The 17,330-nt window shown below is 37.0% G+C and overlaps 1 protein-coding gene across 2 annotated transcripts in view; it reads left to right on the forward strand.

Moving 5' to 3' along the window:
- Positions 1-17,330, forward strand: part of MYO16 (myosin XVI) — a 327,046-nt gene that overhangs the window by 199,476 nt on the left and 110,240 nt on the right. The window contains exons 21-23 of one of the 2 annotated variants that reach the window (XM_054193468.1): positions 5,787-5,859; positions 14,651-14,803; positions 15,426-15,626. In XM_054193468.1, the coding sequence (XP_054049443.1) occupies positions 5,787-5,859; positions 14,651-14,803; positions 15,426-15,626 (427 nt within the window). The remainder of the gene's footprint in view (positions 1-5,786; positions 5,860-14,650; positions 14,804-15,425; positions 15,627-17,330) is intronic. The other variant, XM_054193479.1, reaches the window with a different exon arrangement.

Below are 17,330 nucleotides of genomic sequence, written 5' to 3' on the forward strand. Positions count from 1 at the left end.
AAAAGATGACTGAGGGGGGTTCTTATAAATGCTTATAAATACTTAAAGGGTGGGTGTCAGGAGGATGGGGCCAGGCTCTTTTCAGTGGTGCCCAGCGACAGGACAAGGGGTAACAGGCACAAATTTGAACATAGGAAGTTCCATCTCAACATGAGGAGGAACTTCTTTCCTTTGAGGGTGTCAGAGCACTGGAACAGGCTGCCCAGAGAGGTGGTGGAGTCTCCGTCTCTGGAGACATTCAAAACCCGCCTGGACGCGTTCCTGTGCAACCTGCTCTGTGTGACCCTGCTCTGGCAGGGGGGTTGGACTAGATGATCCCCAGAGGCCCCTTCCAACCCCTACCATTCTGTGATTCTGTACTACTGTTTTACTTCCATTCAAAAAAGTATGCTGATTTTCGGTTTTGTAGGTAAAAGAAACCAGAGCATTCATGGTTGCTAAATGTGTCATTTCAAGGTACTTGATTGCATGTTGGCAAGGTTGGATCTCAGGATCCAAATGTTAGTGATAAAATGTCTTAAGATGATATTTTAAGCACTCCTGACTCATTCTGCAATAGGACTTCACAATTTTGGGGATTTAAGAGTGTTTGTGAAACATTGTTTTTCTTTTTTGATGAAAAACCACTCAATTAGATATATATGCTTGAGAAAAATTTGATTCTGTCTTCAGTGCCTGCTATTAAGTAGAAAGCATGATGTTTTATTAGCTAGTTAGGAAGGCATTTCTCTCTTACGTGGCCTGAAGATGGGGCTACTGCTGATATACCTGCTGTATTACAGACAAGCAAAGAAAGCTAACATTCAGTTATACCCTGTGTCTGTGTCACCAGGTCAGCCAGAGGAGATTTCTGTTTCAAATAGAGCATACAGAATATTTCTAAATAGATGTTTTCTGAAAGCTTGGTTATTCTGAATGTGTAATCTTATTCCCAGTGAAATTCAAATGTAGCCAGAGAGTAGCAGTGGCAACACTTATTTGGGCAAAGGAAAGATCTCAGGAATCTCATTTTAAAACTTCTTAATAAATGTTATCTGATTAATAGAATGGGATATTTTGAAATAGAACTCTTCACAGATAAGAAAAAAATCAGAGCATAAACTAAAATCTGTGTTTATCTATTATTGAACTCAGTAGAAGGGTGTTGTGAATGCAGTAAGGACAGAAAGAGAGTTCCTGTTCAGAAGATGAACCCACAGCATAATGAGAATTGTCTCTGTATGTGGAGGTAGGGAAATGTTTAAACAAGACAAACAATACAAAGCATCTAATACAATATGGTGCATATCATATTTTGAGATCTGTTTCAGTCTGGATCATTTCCAGTGTTACATTAAACAAGACAATGCCTTTTTTTAAAACACAGAACAAATTTTGCTTTAAAGAGCTGGGGAAGAGTATGTGCTACTGATGAGAAGTCTATAGATCTTGAGTCTATTAGCAAAAGTATTTCTCCCTTCCTGCCATACCTGTCAAGTTACTCAAAGAAACGTTTGCCGGATATGGTACCAGTGTTTCTTTCTGCTGTGTCCAACCAGTGTCGCTATCTGTACCACTCACAACCTGGGTAAAAGGTAATATTAGAAGAAAAATTACAGTAGTTGAGCAAGATGACTGAAAGATGTGGCAATGACACCAGGCCTCAGCAAAAATCTCAGAATCTTAAAAATATCTCAGAAAAATATCTCTCAAAAGAGAGAAACTTATTTGGTTTAGTAATTGTTCAAGATTAAGAACATATCCAACTGGGAGTATTCAGCCTGTTCCCTTCAAGCACGATATCTATGAGAACAGGAGGGAGTCTTAAGTTGGATTCTGAGGGTCCTCATTTGAAGGCTAGGTTATATATGTCATCTGTTCCAAGGAATATTTCCTCATTAATTAGTATCATTTCTGGTTTATCCACATCAGACATAAACCAACTGGCCTCCTTCCTGGTTACTGGCAGAAGTTGGAGGAAGAACAAGAAACTTTATATCTGGGGCAGATGAAAAGGCACGTTAGATCATCCTGCCTCAGCAGATTCACCTCACTTCTTTACGTAGGCAGATTACAAAACAATGACAATGGGAAAGAACCCTATGGATTTCAGACCTGAAAACCGTCTGGGATGAAAAAAGAGTGAACAAATAACATCCTATAGGTTTGTCTGAAGCATTGGGTCAGAAATATTGTAAAGGGAATTCTATTCACCTTGCCAGGAATGGCAAACGGATCAAGAGCATCTCTTGATGAACGGCAAGATGTCTGCCAAGACAGTAGATCATCAGACAGGATGTCTGGTGTGAGTGTATTGTTTCTAGGAGTTGCCAAGAATTTTTGTGTAGTTTCTTCATAATGCAGTTGTTAAGTGTGCAAGATCAAAAGGTATTTCTAGTCTATAAGGACATCTTTACAGACATGCCATTCTGAGAAAAAAGGCCAAACGGGAGACATTGTGAAATACTATCAGTCAATATGCTGTTTTGTAAATCACAAAAATCAAATGACTTACGGTTAACATCTATTCCTGTTTTTAACTATTCACAGCTATGTATTGGTCTAAGAGATAAAAACATTCTTCGGATATTGGCAAATGGCTGTTTTTCTAATTTCTGTGCTAAGAAATAGTCAAACCTGAAATCAAAGTCTCTGTCCCCACTAAAAATGTAGCTGTTTTATTTATACATAGTAAATACTGAATATCTGAGCCATAATGAGGAAAAGTGTCAGTAATGTTTAGTAACCATAAAAGAATAAAGTAAAATAAGAGGATTTTTCAGAACAAAAAGTGCCCTTCTCTAATATTTGTTCTTTCGGACACTGGTGACATGCCCTTTCATTTGTAAACGTGGGATCATTCATGCTTTATTTTGCCTTGGGAATCTCTGCTATGATTAATTTAGCGAAAGTAATTTTGCTGGAATTAATATGATTGACAGCTAGCCAAGAAAAACATATATGGACCCTCCCCCTCTGAAGAAAAGTGGTATAAAACAGAGGAAGACAAGAAGAAAAAAAAAAACAAAGCAAAGCAATTTGTAGCCACATACAAAATAGCACTTTTCATTTTGATGTTGTGCTGTCTGTTGCTATTTAATTTTCAAAGTCTGGGCAATAATTTAATACAGAAAATTACTACCAAGGTTTGTGAGATTTTGCAAATAAATGCCACAATGTAGTAATAAAATGTCGCTGTTGTAAAGGATACAGAGCCTTGTTATGTTATACGTACCCTGTAGGCAAGATATTAATTATGTAAAACCTCCAGCTCTTTTCATGTAGTGTGTGCATCTTCTAATAATACAAAGCCAAGATTATCAGGTGGAGTTCATAAAAAGAATTGTGATGACATGTTTTCTTGTCAACAAATGCATCTGCAATGAATCAAGGTATTTCTTGGAAGTATCACAGTTTTGATAAGGAATGTTATCTGAGGTAGGCAATAGGTTGGCTGCTAAGGCTTTTACCTGGAGTTTTAGAAACTAGGGCCACGTTCCTGTTTTGACTGATTCGTAATAATTCATTAAGTCAGTTTGTTTAGGTCTTTTCCTTATGCAAGTGTTTATATATACCTTGAGAAAAAGTAGGAGAGACTAATTTGACAAAATAAGAGTCATGGCACTCAACTGGGATGTAAGTAATCCAGTCTCACATCTATTCATTGAATCAGAGAAGGGTTAAGCTATTCCATCCGTGTTAAGTGACTCTTAATAATTGTGAAATACAATGCACTATTTCAGCTGTTGTGCAATATTACATAGCAGTTCATGTTTTTCTTTCCTATAAGGAAGGCTATAGATAAATGACAAAATAACAAACTAAGAATGAAAACTTAAGTATTCTGAAATTCCAAACTATTTTTTTTCCAGTACTTATTTCAATACCATACTAATTCTGGATTTTCATTATTAGTCTCTGAGGTAGTTTATTTTCAAAATGTCTACTTCTTTTTTGTAGAAATGGAGTGGTTTTGTTGAAAACATATTGTGACAAGGAATGTACACCCATCTCTAATCAGGAACACTTGAGAATGAGGCTTACATTTTAAAATACAATTTAAATTGCACTCATTGCTAGAAATGAAGGCGGTGATATATCTTTATGCTTCTTGTCGTGGAAATTCCCTTGGAGGCTAATTGAGCTCACGATTACCTCTCCTGCCCAACAAAGTCATTCTAGACTAGGTTTATCGTGCAACTCTCTCTGCCTGACGTTTACGCACATAGCCAGGCTTGGGACAATCAGTAATGCATTGAACTAGTATACCTTACAAATGAAGACCAACTTCTTGGGTATAATATCTGAAGAAGGGTCTGCTTGTCCACGAGGATTGTTTTGCCTAGCTTGTTTTCTAGTACTCTTTTTTTTTTATTTATTATTTTACTTTTTTTGTTTGCTATATGGGAATTTGTTTTCAGGGCTGGATCCTTGCCTAATTAAATGGTAGTGTTTACAGTGGCTGTAATAGAACTATAGTAAAGTGCTTCAACAGTGGATCACCTTTTTGTCCTCTATGTCTATATCCTGATATACGCAAAGATTTAGGCATAGAGGAAACATACAACGTGGAGGAAAAATGTGGAAGGAAAAGTAGATTTCGGAAACAGCAGGCTGCAATATTATTTGTATGCATATAACACCATACATTCACAAATTATGTTGGCACAGAGAAAGCAAAACTCACCTGCTTTAGAAAGTGTCCATCTCCTTTCTCAGGAAACTGAATGATTTTTCCTTTTGCTGGTTTTCCCTGTTCCAGAGAGCCGTTGGCTATATTGCAAAGCCTTTCATCCTGCTGGCAGATCATTTCACTCTGGGCAAAGTCCCACTGCATTCACATAGGCAAACTGCAACAATTTTTTTTACTGTAACCCTCTTTTTATGTTCTCTGCTTAATGATACAGTGGAGAAAATAAAGAAAAAGCCCAGCCTCAGTGAGCCCAGCCCTTTCATGTAGAGTTCTCAAATCCTTCCAAAGCAAGTAACGGGATATCCCAAAACATTAATTTTCCTCCCTGTACTTAGTTTCTTCTATAAATCAGGTTTACACTGACTTAATCCTAAGTGAGTACAGAATAATAACACCTCTGTCCCTTTCCCATTTCTCCTGTCCCAATCCTAGGTGACTACCCTGCCCTAATCCTTCCACTGGGCCCAAATAAATGCCCTTCCCTGAATGCAAGCAGCGGCACGTGACAAATTAGATGCACTGGCAACAAGTATTCTTTTCTATATACAGAGAAGAAACGTCTGTCGTCTTTGTTCTGAAATCTTGACTGTTTTTTCCCCTGAGAGATATAACCGCTGGTGCAGCCTGAGCTCGCAGCCTCTACTTGATGCTGGCACAGAGAGGACGTTGGCTTAGCAAGTTTCCCTTGAAGTACATTTAGTAGGAGCAATTCTTGCTGTCGAAGAAATATAAACTGGAAGGGGTAACTGCGTGCAACCAAGCAATTTTGAAACTTCCCCTAAATGGCTGTCCCTCATCTGAGCGAATAGATACGCACACCCTTAGGAAGTGGACTTAAAGAAGCTAAGATTTTTTCCTTCTCTTACAAATTTAGGTTTTGAAGTGGCTGCTAAAACAATCTTGAACCCTGCTTTTTTTTAATTTATGTTCCATAGAGTACCTTGGTGGGTAGAATTTTGATGCTGTTGTATACATGGTTTGCTTGTGTATTTCATACTGCATTTTTTAAATACAGCCTGCTTTCATCCTAGAACAGAAATACTTTTGTCAGAAACAACAGATCTATTATTCACTTGCTTGAATTCTTATTATCTGTAATATATTTTTTTCCCAGTGACCGGGTATTTGAAATTGGAGTACTGGATATATTTGGATTTGAAGAATTTCAAAAGAATACTTTTGAACAGGTAAGTAGCTATGTTTTGCTGAAATTACTGTCACTGTTAATGTTAGTTCCTCTATTAAGTTTTTGGGTTTTGATCAGAATATGGAGGAGAATACACGGAGGAGAAAATTGGCTCTTAAACTATTTTTTTTTCCATACTGCCTATATGGGTATGAATTAAAACCTGGGCTTTGTACAGTTATTCATCATTTTAAAAGAATCTAGTAAACATCTACCATAATGATTTGGAAGAGGAGTAGTATAAGCACTGAAAGACAATCTGAGGAAAATACTTAGTGTTGTCTGTTTTCGTGCTTGTGGAAGTGATGCTTCAACTAGGTCAGTGAGTGGGAGGACAATACACTGGATTGGAAGAAAGATCAAAAGGTCTTCAGATGCCTTAGAGAAAAAATAGAATGAAAATACTACATTATGCTAAGTGCCATTACTGGCAGATTCACCTCTGTGTGACTTTACAACATGTGACTTTTTAAAAAATGTAATTATATCTGTGGAAAATAAATTAAACTTTAGCTCACTGAATGCTTAAAAGTCCGTTTAAATAGCAAACATTTTTTGAAAATTATGGAACTCTTTGCCCACCTTCAACATTAGTCTCTGAACACCAAAGCTCTTGTGAATTACACATTTCAGAAAGCATTAGCAGCTCTACACAACATGCTGAAAGAGATGTCTAAGTTATTGTTCAGTTGTTCATTCATTCTGTAATGCAGCAGAAGAAAATCAAAGCATAGAATAGAAAATCAAAGCATAGTAAAGAATAAAGAGGGCATTGGCAACAACAAAGGACCTGTTGTTGTTTGAAATCAGAATTTGCCCCTTCATCCCAGTCAATCTATTGTTTTATGCTCAGCTTTCTAGTGAAATAGAAGTCATAGAGCCACATTAGTTCAGTTTGTGTAGCATGTTTACATCACTACCCGATTTCCACATGTTTGAAAGCACAAACAAGGTGAGCTTACCTCTATCTTCAAAAGAGTAAGTAAGAATGCAATAAAGCATATTCCAGTTCTGCTGTCACTAACTCTTTTTGCTGTTACAGTTCTACCTTGCTTGAACATTTGCTGGATTAAGGACTATTGATATCCGCCAGTATTCACAGTCATTTACTCAGTGTGAATGTCTACTTTGGGGGAAAATATCAAGTGAAAAAATAAAAATAAAAAAATTTTAACAGACTGAATATATGTAAAAAAATATATTCATAAAATCTACTGGTTAATAAGGATAAAATACTGTATGCATTTAAAGTGTATCTGAGAAAAGAGGGGTGCATCTTGGGACTCACTGGTTGTTTTCCTTTGACCCGCTTCTGCATTGTTTATTGTCATGAAACTCGTATAAGTTATGCATCTGACATCATGAAATACCATGAATTCCATTTTCTGGGGTAAGTCATTTTCTGCTTGGTGACTGCAGAGGATGCTTGGAGAGAAAACATGAGACTTAAAGAAAAATGAGTAAAACGTAATTTAATTTATGATTTCTGCATAGCAAACACAGGAATTTCAAATTCAACTTTGCATTTTTATTTTTTCTAAATAGATATATTTCAAGAGACACTTGCTGTCCCTCCACCCGGACTGAAAGCGTTTTGTTGAGTAATATTGAGTAATACCTTGAGTCATTACCTCAGAAACTACTGAACTGCATTCCTGAAAATAGAATAGAATAGAGGTGAGGGAATTATAGAGTTCATTTATATATGAACTCTATAATGTGATTAACACGTCTGATTCCTGAAGTGATAGGTTGCCGTTTCAATGAAAAGAAGCAGTTTGTATCTCCCCATGGCACAATGTAATCATGCAGACATACCCAAAACAGCCTGAGCTCAAAATCTTGAGCTGTCTAGCAGTCTAGCCTAGTTCAGTATTCTGCCTGGGCTCGTTAACCCTGATGATAAACAGGCTTGTTAGCCCAGATAGGGTCCTCATGCAAAACATTGCATCATGTCTGCAAACACGCCCAGTGTCAAGGCCTGTGATTGCGGAGCGTTAACATTAAATGTTACAGCCAAACAGTGGGGGAGCCATAAAAATTACTTTTTCATCACATTTAGATTAACATATTTTAAAATGGCATCGCAAAAGTAATTTGGGGAAAATGAACCTCTTGTTTCAAATTATTATAAGACAAGGCATTCTTTGTGATATATTTGCCTGCTTTCTTCAAAAATACTAAAATTACAACTATTTTCAAGAAAGATTAAAACCGCATGATTGCCCTAATCTGGGGATGTTCCAAGCAGCCGCATGAATCTTTCTGGTGCTTCAAATCAGGTCAGTTGATAGACAGTTTAATATCATAATTAAGAGAGCAATATGATACTAAATTACATGTCAATTTAAGCAATTCATTTTAATAGACTATGTTTGAAGACAGTTCAGGAAGAGAGAGCTGGATAAAACAGGTAAAATAACTCATTCACTCCAGTGAGTGCGTTGGAATGACAGGGCGTTAAAGTATTGAAACGTCAAAGACAAACCAAGAATTGGTCTAGAAACGATTAATGAACAATGCATAGGACAATGGATGTCAAAGAACTAGAAAAGTAAGGTTAATTATGTCTGCACCAAGAATCTGGTAACTTCTGCAGCAAGATGGTGTGACTGACAGTTTGCAAGGAGAAAAGTTTTCTAGACAATTAATAGAAGGCAGCATGAAGAGTTAAAAACAGTATTAACTAAGTGTTCGGTTTTCCTTGTACTTGGTAAGTGTTGGTAAGCCTTCATTTTATAGAATATATGTGTGATACATTGTATTTATAACACTAAAAATAGGACATGTAATTCTAAAATAACATTAAATAAGTGTATGGAACAAGCACTAGTGAGTGGAGTTATGATTTTTGGTATGAAATTTGAAAGCTGAAAGACAGGGGACAGTGTTTTTAGAAGCTGCGGTCTGAGGGAGTCATTGCTCAGTAAAGACTGAAAGCTTCTGAATTACCAGGACTGAGTGAGTTACTGCTCATCAGCTGGGCTCTGGTAAATGACTACAGTACAATTTTACTTCACTCTGATTACAATTTACAGTCACTTCCTAGCAGTGATCATTAGCTTGGGAACAGTATTTTCCTAGAGCAGCTGCGTACCTGCTATGCCAGAACAGCTTTGTATACAGCCACACTGGAACATGGGCAGAAGTGAGCACAGATTTGTCGGTCCTATTCTATACATGAACGGCCTTCATTTTGTGATCGTTTCGGGAAATATGAGTGCTCTACCAAAAACAGCAATGTCAGTTTTCAGTGTTAGTTCTCAGTGTTTTCTTAGGTTTCCTTGTTTGGGAGGGACTATATTTATTGACAGTTTAACCTGCACTCCTTTAAAAGTAGAAAATGTCTGCTTCCCTTCTAGTAGAGCTTAAAACTAGGTTAGGTCTTGGTTCCTTCACAGCAGAACTCAAATAGCGCAGTCAAGAAATGCTACTATCTTCTATATACCTTTATGCTAGTATATTCTTTGACCTCAAGAGCATGCACACAAATGGAAAGAACTCATGGCCAATGAACATAACAAGCCATAAAGCAGGAGGGAAGGTTGATAAAGTTGCCTGTACTATTTTCCTCTAGTTGTTTCTAAGAAAACTGTATTATAGCAGAAGAACCAGACAGAGTAGCAAGAGTTGCATCTCTTCCTCCTGCAGAAAGTCTGGTCTTTCTACAGAAATGGAAGTGTATATAGTTGGGGAAGGATCATAAAGAGCAATGACGCAGTTAAATAAAATGGACTAGTAGAATCTTTCCTCCCTGATGTCTAATTCACGTAGTAAACCAAAAAAATATTTACCTTTTCCTGAATAATGTGTTTAGCTGTTGCATGGTATTTTGCCTCTGTAGACCTCTTAAGTTTTGCAGAAGAAAGTATATATCATAGTCTCCTTTTTATAGGCAATATAAGTGATTTCTCTGAATTAGGACCACAGGTCATGGAAACAGTCAAGTGTCTCTCGACTCCCATTCAAGTCTATGTCCATTAAAGTATGTGAGGCTTTATCTGTGTGATGCAGTAGTGCTGGGAGAGGCATGGCTCCCGTGGTACGGGAGCACAGCACGTCCGCGCAGCACGTCTCTTGCAATAGGAGCCAGATGGCTCCAAGGGCGCAGGGCATTGCCTGCCCCACTCAGGACTTTACTTCAGAGTCACTATGGTGAAGCAGAAGAGCTCGTACAGCCCTGCTGTGTTCACAGGAATTTTCACCTACTTCTATGATGAGGTGTAGTAGGTTTTAACTTCTCAGCATGTTATTTCTTTAGTTAACCCTGCTGAGACTTCATTTAATTTTGTCATGTGACCTTTCCTAGACAAAACAGCCATAACAGAATATGTTTTATTAAATTGCATAGCCTCAGCCATGAGACCACTTCTAGCTATCCAAATGTAAGCTCATGTCGCCTATTTAGTAGATGGATGGCACATGCATTCGGACAGTCTGAAGGAGCATTCCAATATTTTATTTTATGCAGAAGAAATCAGCCTTCTTTGGTTTTGCCTTTTTTTCTTTTTTATTTCTTGTGCGGTAGACACTTTGTGGCCACAATAAAATCATTTATCTAAAACTGACATTCCCAGCTAGATACAGTTTGTGATTCATTGGTGAAATGCTGCACAAGGACGTGTATTAACTGATATCTTACTTTTCCACAGCAGCACCTTTTTTTATCCTACAGGACTTAGTTGCTGGCCAGTGGTATGAGTGATAAAATATTCTGGAACTATTTCAGTATCTCTAATTCCAAATTCTTTCAAGGAGAGACTGTTGTTACCATGTTGTTACCATGTTTGTTTGCTTGTTTGTTTAATACTTTTATATATACAAAATCAGGTGGGGTACCATTCCACTTTGTATTGAAATTGTGTCCCTTTTGGAGAGGCTTTTCAGACCCTCCTTTGTGGAAGGCTTTTCAGGTGACAGCTACCCATAATGAAATTTTAATATAGCACTGGTTTCTGTTTTACTTTATTTGAGGAACACAGATCAGCTAATGGCAACTGACCCCAGAGATGACATGAATTCCTAGTGAAATAAAGTTGTGGCAGAGAGGCAGAAGGACTATGTTTGAATTTTTGTTGGAACTGCATGGAAAAGAAGAAATCAGATCCTGTTTCCCCTAAAAGGCAAAGGAAGAATTGTAATGGGTGCTAGTTTTGTTATACATTCATTAAAAATATTTGTATTGATACTCTACATAAAAAAGGACGTGGAAGTGTTTGGGTAGCAGATACAAAGGGGAACAGTGATCAAGATACTTCTGAGAAATAAGTGATTATCAACCTTAGGTTTAAAACTATTTTCTCAGTCCAGCCTTAGTAAGTAGAAGATGATTCTGCCTTCCACTATCTTAGAATTACATTTTTGAGAAATGCTAGAGCACATCCTTGCAAACTAAACTTGGCATTGTAGCTTCATCATCTTGGCCCATAACATACAGCTTGATAGGTGTATTGGTGTGATGGTGGTAAGCTTTTCTCTGTGCTCTGAATACACATCGCTTGAGAGAGCTAATCCTTCTGCATGACCAAAGGATGTAAATGAGCTTTCCAAAAGGGTGTTTACATCCATCGTTCCCTCACTGATTGACAGTCACCAAGTTTTCTTTTCACAAATTCCTTTTTTTTTGGCTATGCCTTTTCAAATAGTTGCCTATATGAAATGAAGAGCAGGAAAATTTCATTAGTCATAGGCGCTTTTCTGTCTTCAGAATACAGTACAATTTTGGTCTTCTACCTACATTTGAATTTGGAGTATACTTAATAGTACTAACTGGTCAAATGCAGTAAATGAAGAGAGGTCAATCTAACGCTGTCTGATGTGATGAATACTTACTGCTTTTACCAAATCTACAATTTGGATGATAGTGCAAGCTGTTTGCTTAAATACTTGAACAAGATTATTTTTTTTTCTCCTAATAATATTCTAGAAATACTTTTTAATGAAGACTTGGACAAATAGATGGTGTATTTGTTTCCACTGAGACATGACAGTGAGTTAGGATTAGGAAGAAAGACAAATAGAAAGCAGGTTTTCTTACAAGAGAGGCATGCAGTGGAGCCAATAAGATGCATGTAAAGAACATTTAACAATGTTTAATGACAAAAAAGAGCTTAGGTAATGTTGAGTAATGCTGCAAGGTAAAGTAAATACACAATGCTTAAAGGCATTCCCACAACATTTATTTTAGGTAAAAAATTTATTGTGTTTTCTTTCATTACTATTATATTTCCATCTAAATTTCATGGGTGCAATTCAATACATGTTTAAAAAACGTAGTTTTCTGAACTTTTTGTATTTTTGAACAGAAAATATGTCATTGTTTTATATAATACTTCTTATGACACGGAGCAAAAGCAGTTGGGATAGCAAAGCTACTTAGTTCATTTTCGTCTGATTTCTACATTTCAGCTGTTTTAATTATTATGTCAACCTGCGTCAAGCTTTTAATTCGCAACATTCGTTTTATTGCCTTTTCCCAGCAGGCTGTATAAAACATTGCAATGGAGAAAGATATGATCCGAATGCCTTGCTTTTCTGCGGTCCCTGGCGGGTGTCCTGGTTCTCATTCGGCAGAGCTGTTGCTCACAGCCACTGCTGGAGAGAGCAGCTTTGGAGCAGCTTGCCATTTCTATAAACGCTTGAAGTTGCTTTCTGCTCTCGTTTCCAGAACCTTATCTTCATCGTGGCAAATCTGCCGGTCTGAATGACAGCATTGCTTATATTACTAAAAAGCACACCAGTGTATGCCATAATATACTGATCAGTAGTATTTATAAATATTTATATTTTTTTTTCTTTAACAGCCTATCGTATTATGTATGAATGTTTTAATAAAATAATATGCCTTTTACTTTTCTCAGTTAAAACCAATGCTATTCATCAGATCTTTTTAAGATATGACTAAGACAGTCTTTCCCTTCAGCTCGAATTGTGTAGTTTAATAATTTTGCCACACAGTCAGGTCCCCAAGTACGTTTATTGTTTTTATGTATTTTAGGAGATTGGCACATGATAAAAAGTAAGCTTGAGTTTATAGTGATTTTGTCAGCGTTTCTTATGGTAAAATATACCTGCGTCAAGTTAAATGACATAGTCCTCTAAATAACTCATTTGCAAATAAAGATTTACACAGCATGCATCATTTTAAGGCTTTACATATCCTGTGAAGTGTAAGCTTGTAGTGTTATGTCTGCCTTCTAAAATAATGTTAAGAAGCTTCTGAAAAGATTTTTTAATTAGAATTCAAAAAGTAATCAGTAAAGCATATTTTACCTGTCACAAAGTTAAAAAAGCTGTCTTTTTCCGTAAAATAAGTAGATAGTGTAAGTCAATTGTATACTTTCATTGTTAATAAAATGAGATAATAATCTGAATCTTTAGAAATTCCACTTTTAAAAAATAGTGGTTTTACTCGAGGCTGTCTTTTGTCTGCACTATCATGCATTGGTAAAGACAATTAATAACAGACGTTTGGTTATGAAATGGGGTTTTGTTTCATTCCTTCTTGCTGTTATTCACACTAGTCTGTTTCATTGTATAGCAAGTGCAAGGTGACTACACTGGCATGAGGTGTTAATGGAAAATTCAGGCAAATATTACACATTACTTGGGTTCTTTTCCCTCCTCTGAATGTTAAGCCATGTATTTTTGATCTAAATATTTCATATTTTTTAATATGACTTGCCTGTGGAATTGCTTTTACACACTTTATTCATGGAAGATATAGTTTATGGCCAAAACAAATATGTGACTACTTTAGTCTGAGAAGAGACTGCATGCAAGCATTCCTTGCATCATTCCTCATGTAAAGGGTTCTTCCACCCTTTTAGGAGTTTCTGTTTTCTTAATTTCTTAGTGATAGTTAGTACAGCATTGGAGGAGATTTTAGAATTTTCCACTAAAATTTCCACTTTTATATAAAAAAAACAGTTAAAACATTTATTCCACAAAGTTATTAAATATTTACTTTTTTGCAGACTGTGAGCTTTGAATAAAAGACGAAAGGTCATAAAATAAGCTGATACAACTCCCACCTGTTTTTAATTGAAAATCAGATTCCTATTAAACTATTTATTTTGCAAAAGTGGCGCTACACCTTTTATAAGGCAATCAAAGAAAATATTTGAGAGGCTTTTATATTATTTATCTCTCCAAACTTTGAACTTTTCTATTGAAGACTGTTTTCTTGCCAATCTTCCCTTAGAATACCAATAAAGTGGAGAGGAGCATCTAGTAAAATGTCCTTAGGTGTTTTACAACATATATTTGGGCAAAACACAATGAGTTCTTCAGAGACTGCTTTAGACTTCAGTGATGTTATCTGTGGAAGCAGAGTTTGAATGTCTTTGTTACTGTTGAACTAACTACAGACTCAGTATCTTAACAAAATATGTAGTTATTTTTTTCTAAAAGCACATTGCATCCGTGTAATCTTCCTGAATATAAACTGCAGAAGAATGTTAAGTGTACCGATTTGTACGTACAGTTACCCCACTTCAATCAATGGAATTAGTGTAAATCTGCACTATATTTGACAGTGCTGGTATTTGGTAATTCTTATGTGGAATTCACAATGACCTGTGCAGGCAGAAAACGGTTCATTCCCAATTTAATACTAATAGCTGTTAAAATGTAAATTTCCCTAGGGTCTTACTAATCTCTGGTCTAGCGAGAGATAGCATGTTGTGGATTGACATTTCATCAAATTCAATATTAGACGTGCAGTAAAACCTACACCGATGAATTATGCAGTAAATTTCTAATACTCATTTTTTTTCTTGGTTTTACAATAGCTGTGTGTCAACATGACCAATGAGAAGATACACCAGTACATCAATGAAGTGCTTTTCCTACAAGAGCAAGCAGAATGTGTACAAGAGGGAGTTACCATGGAAACGGTGTATTCTCCTGGTAACCATACTGCAGCCTTAGATTTTTTCTTTCAGGTAGTTTTCAGATGCATTTTACACCATGTATATTTATACACAGTCTCTGCATGTTAGACTAATACAAACCTTTGCCTGCATTTTCTGATTTATGAATCTGTAGAGAAGGTTATGGGTCCAAAGAGACCATAGAGAGGGCTGTCATAACTGCCCTTGTAGCTCAAGGGGTAACAGAACTTTCTAACAGTCCAGGGTTGAAGAAAATGTAACAGGAGCTCCTTGTCTGTATTGATTCCTGCATAGAATCTGTGTATCATGCCGTTTCCTTAATGCAGCTGTAGGACTGACGAGTCTCTGTTGTAAGCCAGACAGTTTCTTTTGTGCCTGGAGCTAGTTTCTGGAGTATAACTTCTAAGGAAGTAGCCCAATCAGTTTCCTAAAAGATCATCGATAGTTACCATTTTTGGCAACTGAAATATTATTCCCTACATTCCTTGCATAATTATATGATGTGCGTAGTTCTTGGAGACTTACCAGAATACTTTACTTTAACCATTTTTTCCTTTTCTTTGGGGTGATACGTGTTTCTGTTTACTAAATTACAAGCTGTGTTATTCTACAAGGAACAACTGAAATTCTATTACTCCTGTATAAAACAAGAAAAATCTATTTCTCATTTCAGAAACCATCAGGGTTTTTGTCTATGCTGGATGAAGAAAGCCAATCTATTTGGTCAGTGGAACAGAGTCTTTCTAAACGCATTCAGTCTTACTTGGATACATTAGACACAAATACAGTATATTCCTCCACAAAAGATGGAAATGGTAACCTTGCCCCAAAGGATCAGGGCTCCACCTTCACTGTTATGCATTATGCTGGGAGGGTAAGTTTGAATGATTGCTTACATACAGTTAATGAAAAAGAGTAAACAAAACAAAATTCTGCATGGCTTCTCCGACTCCTGGCTATAAATAACAATTCACTTTCCAGTGATGAATTTTCAGGGAACAGCTTAGAATCTCAACGCAGTATCTAGTGTATAAAAGCTGTAGTTTGTATCATATTGGGCAATATTCAGGCTGCCTAATTCTGTCTCCTAAATTTTATCCTCATTGTAAGCACTTCATGTAGAAGGAGGTGATTCAAATACCTCAGCATAAATGTTTAATGCCATTCTAGTTGGCTGTCAGGTTGCTTTCAGATGTTGTTCCAGAACAGTACAAGTTCCCTGTGGATCCTCTGCCATATATGTAGATACCTTGGATACCAGCATGCATCTGGTAAAAAAACCCCACACTATTTTTGTTAGTAATCATAATCAAAATATATATTTTTTTCCTTTTTTTTCTTCAGAATCCCAGAACATGCTAAGTGTCTCTAAATATGGCTGTAAAACAGGATGAATGTTTTGCATTTCCCCTCCTACAGTGTTCACGGGAAAAGCGTAATCAATTCTGTTAAATAGGCCTCTTACCCTTTTCTTTCCAATACTACCTCATTTTCATATTGTCTCCACAACCACCCGCAGCCCAGAGCAAGCAAAATAGGTATATGTTTAAAGGGATGATATTTTTTTTTTAGATAATCAGACAGATTGTCCCCTCTGTGATTAATCTGACATGCTGTAACTTCTCTCTATTCAAAGTACAGTATTTGAAATGGGCTAGTGAATGTAGTTTATATGGGCACAACGCAATGGGGGCTCTTATCACTTTTCCAAAATTTCCACTGAAATCAGGTGAGAGCATAGACTGAAGGCTGCAGGAATCAGTCTTTACATCTGAACATCTTGTTCTGTGTCCTTTTACACTTTCTAAGTCTTATGCAGATGATCCCATGAGCTATCCGTCCACTGAGGGAGTCCCATAAAAGCTTTATGCGTAGCATATTTAGAAGCTGTTTAGCTACTGTGCCTTGGAACCACCACATTGTGATCATATGCACTGCGTTGTTTATAAATATAACTGTTTATAAATATAACTGTAGGTGTTATTACACCTACAATATACAATATAACTGTATATATATATAACACCTACAATATAACTGTAGGTATTATTACTGATGAGGGGATAAACAGGAAGAGTCAGCAGATTAACTCCTGGCTCAGAGACCAGTGCAACAGGCAGAACTTCAGTTGCTTTGATCATGGATTGATATACAGGACACCAGGCATGCTGGCAACAAGTGGGGAAAGCCTAACCCAAAGGGAAGAAGGATTCTGGGACAGGAGTTAGCAGGACTCATTGAAAGGGCTTTAAACGAGGTTTGAAGGGGGACAGAGATGTAACCAGAATGACTAAAGTGGTGCCTGGGAGCAGCATGCCAGTGCTGGTGGGTAAAAGTGCTAGCAAGGTCTTGCAGCCTGTTGTCGCAGTGGAGGTGGGAGATGATGACTCGTGCTAGCAAAGACACGAGCAGTATCGATGGGTTTGCAACTGCAGAAATGTCTGAGCGCGGACAGGTGGGAATAAGGGCTTGTCCCCCCAATAAGGTGGCAAGGCAGTTAGCCCAGCTGAAGTGCATCTACACGAATGCATGTGGCATGGGCAACAAACAGGAAGAGTTGGAGGCCATTGTACAGCAG

This window comes from Rissa tridactyla, chromosome 1, assembly GCF_028500815.1.
Source record: "Rissa tridactyla isolate bRisTri1 chromosome 1, bRisTri1.patW.cur.20221130, whole genome shotgun sequence".
NCBI classification, from domain to species: domain Eukaryota; kingdom Metazoa; phylum Chordata; class Aves; order Charadriiformes; family Laridae; genus Rissa; species Rissa tridactyla.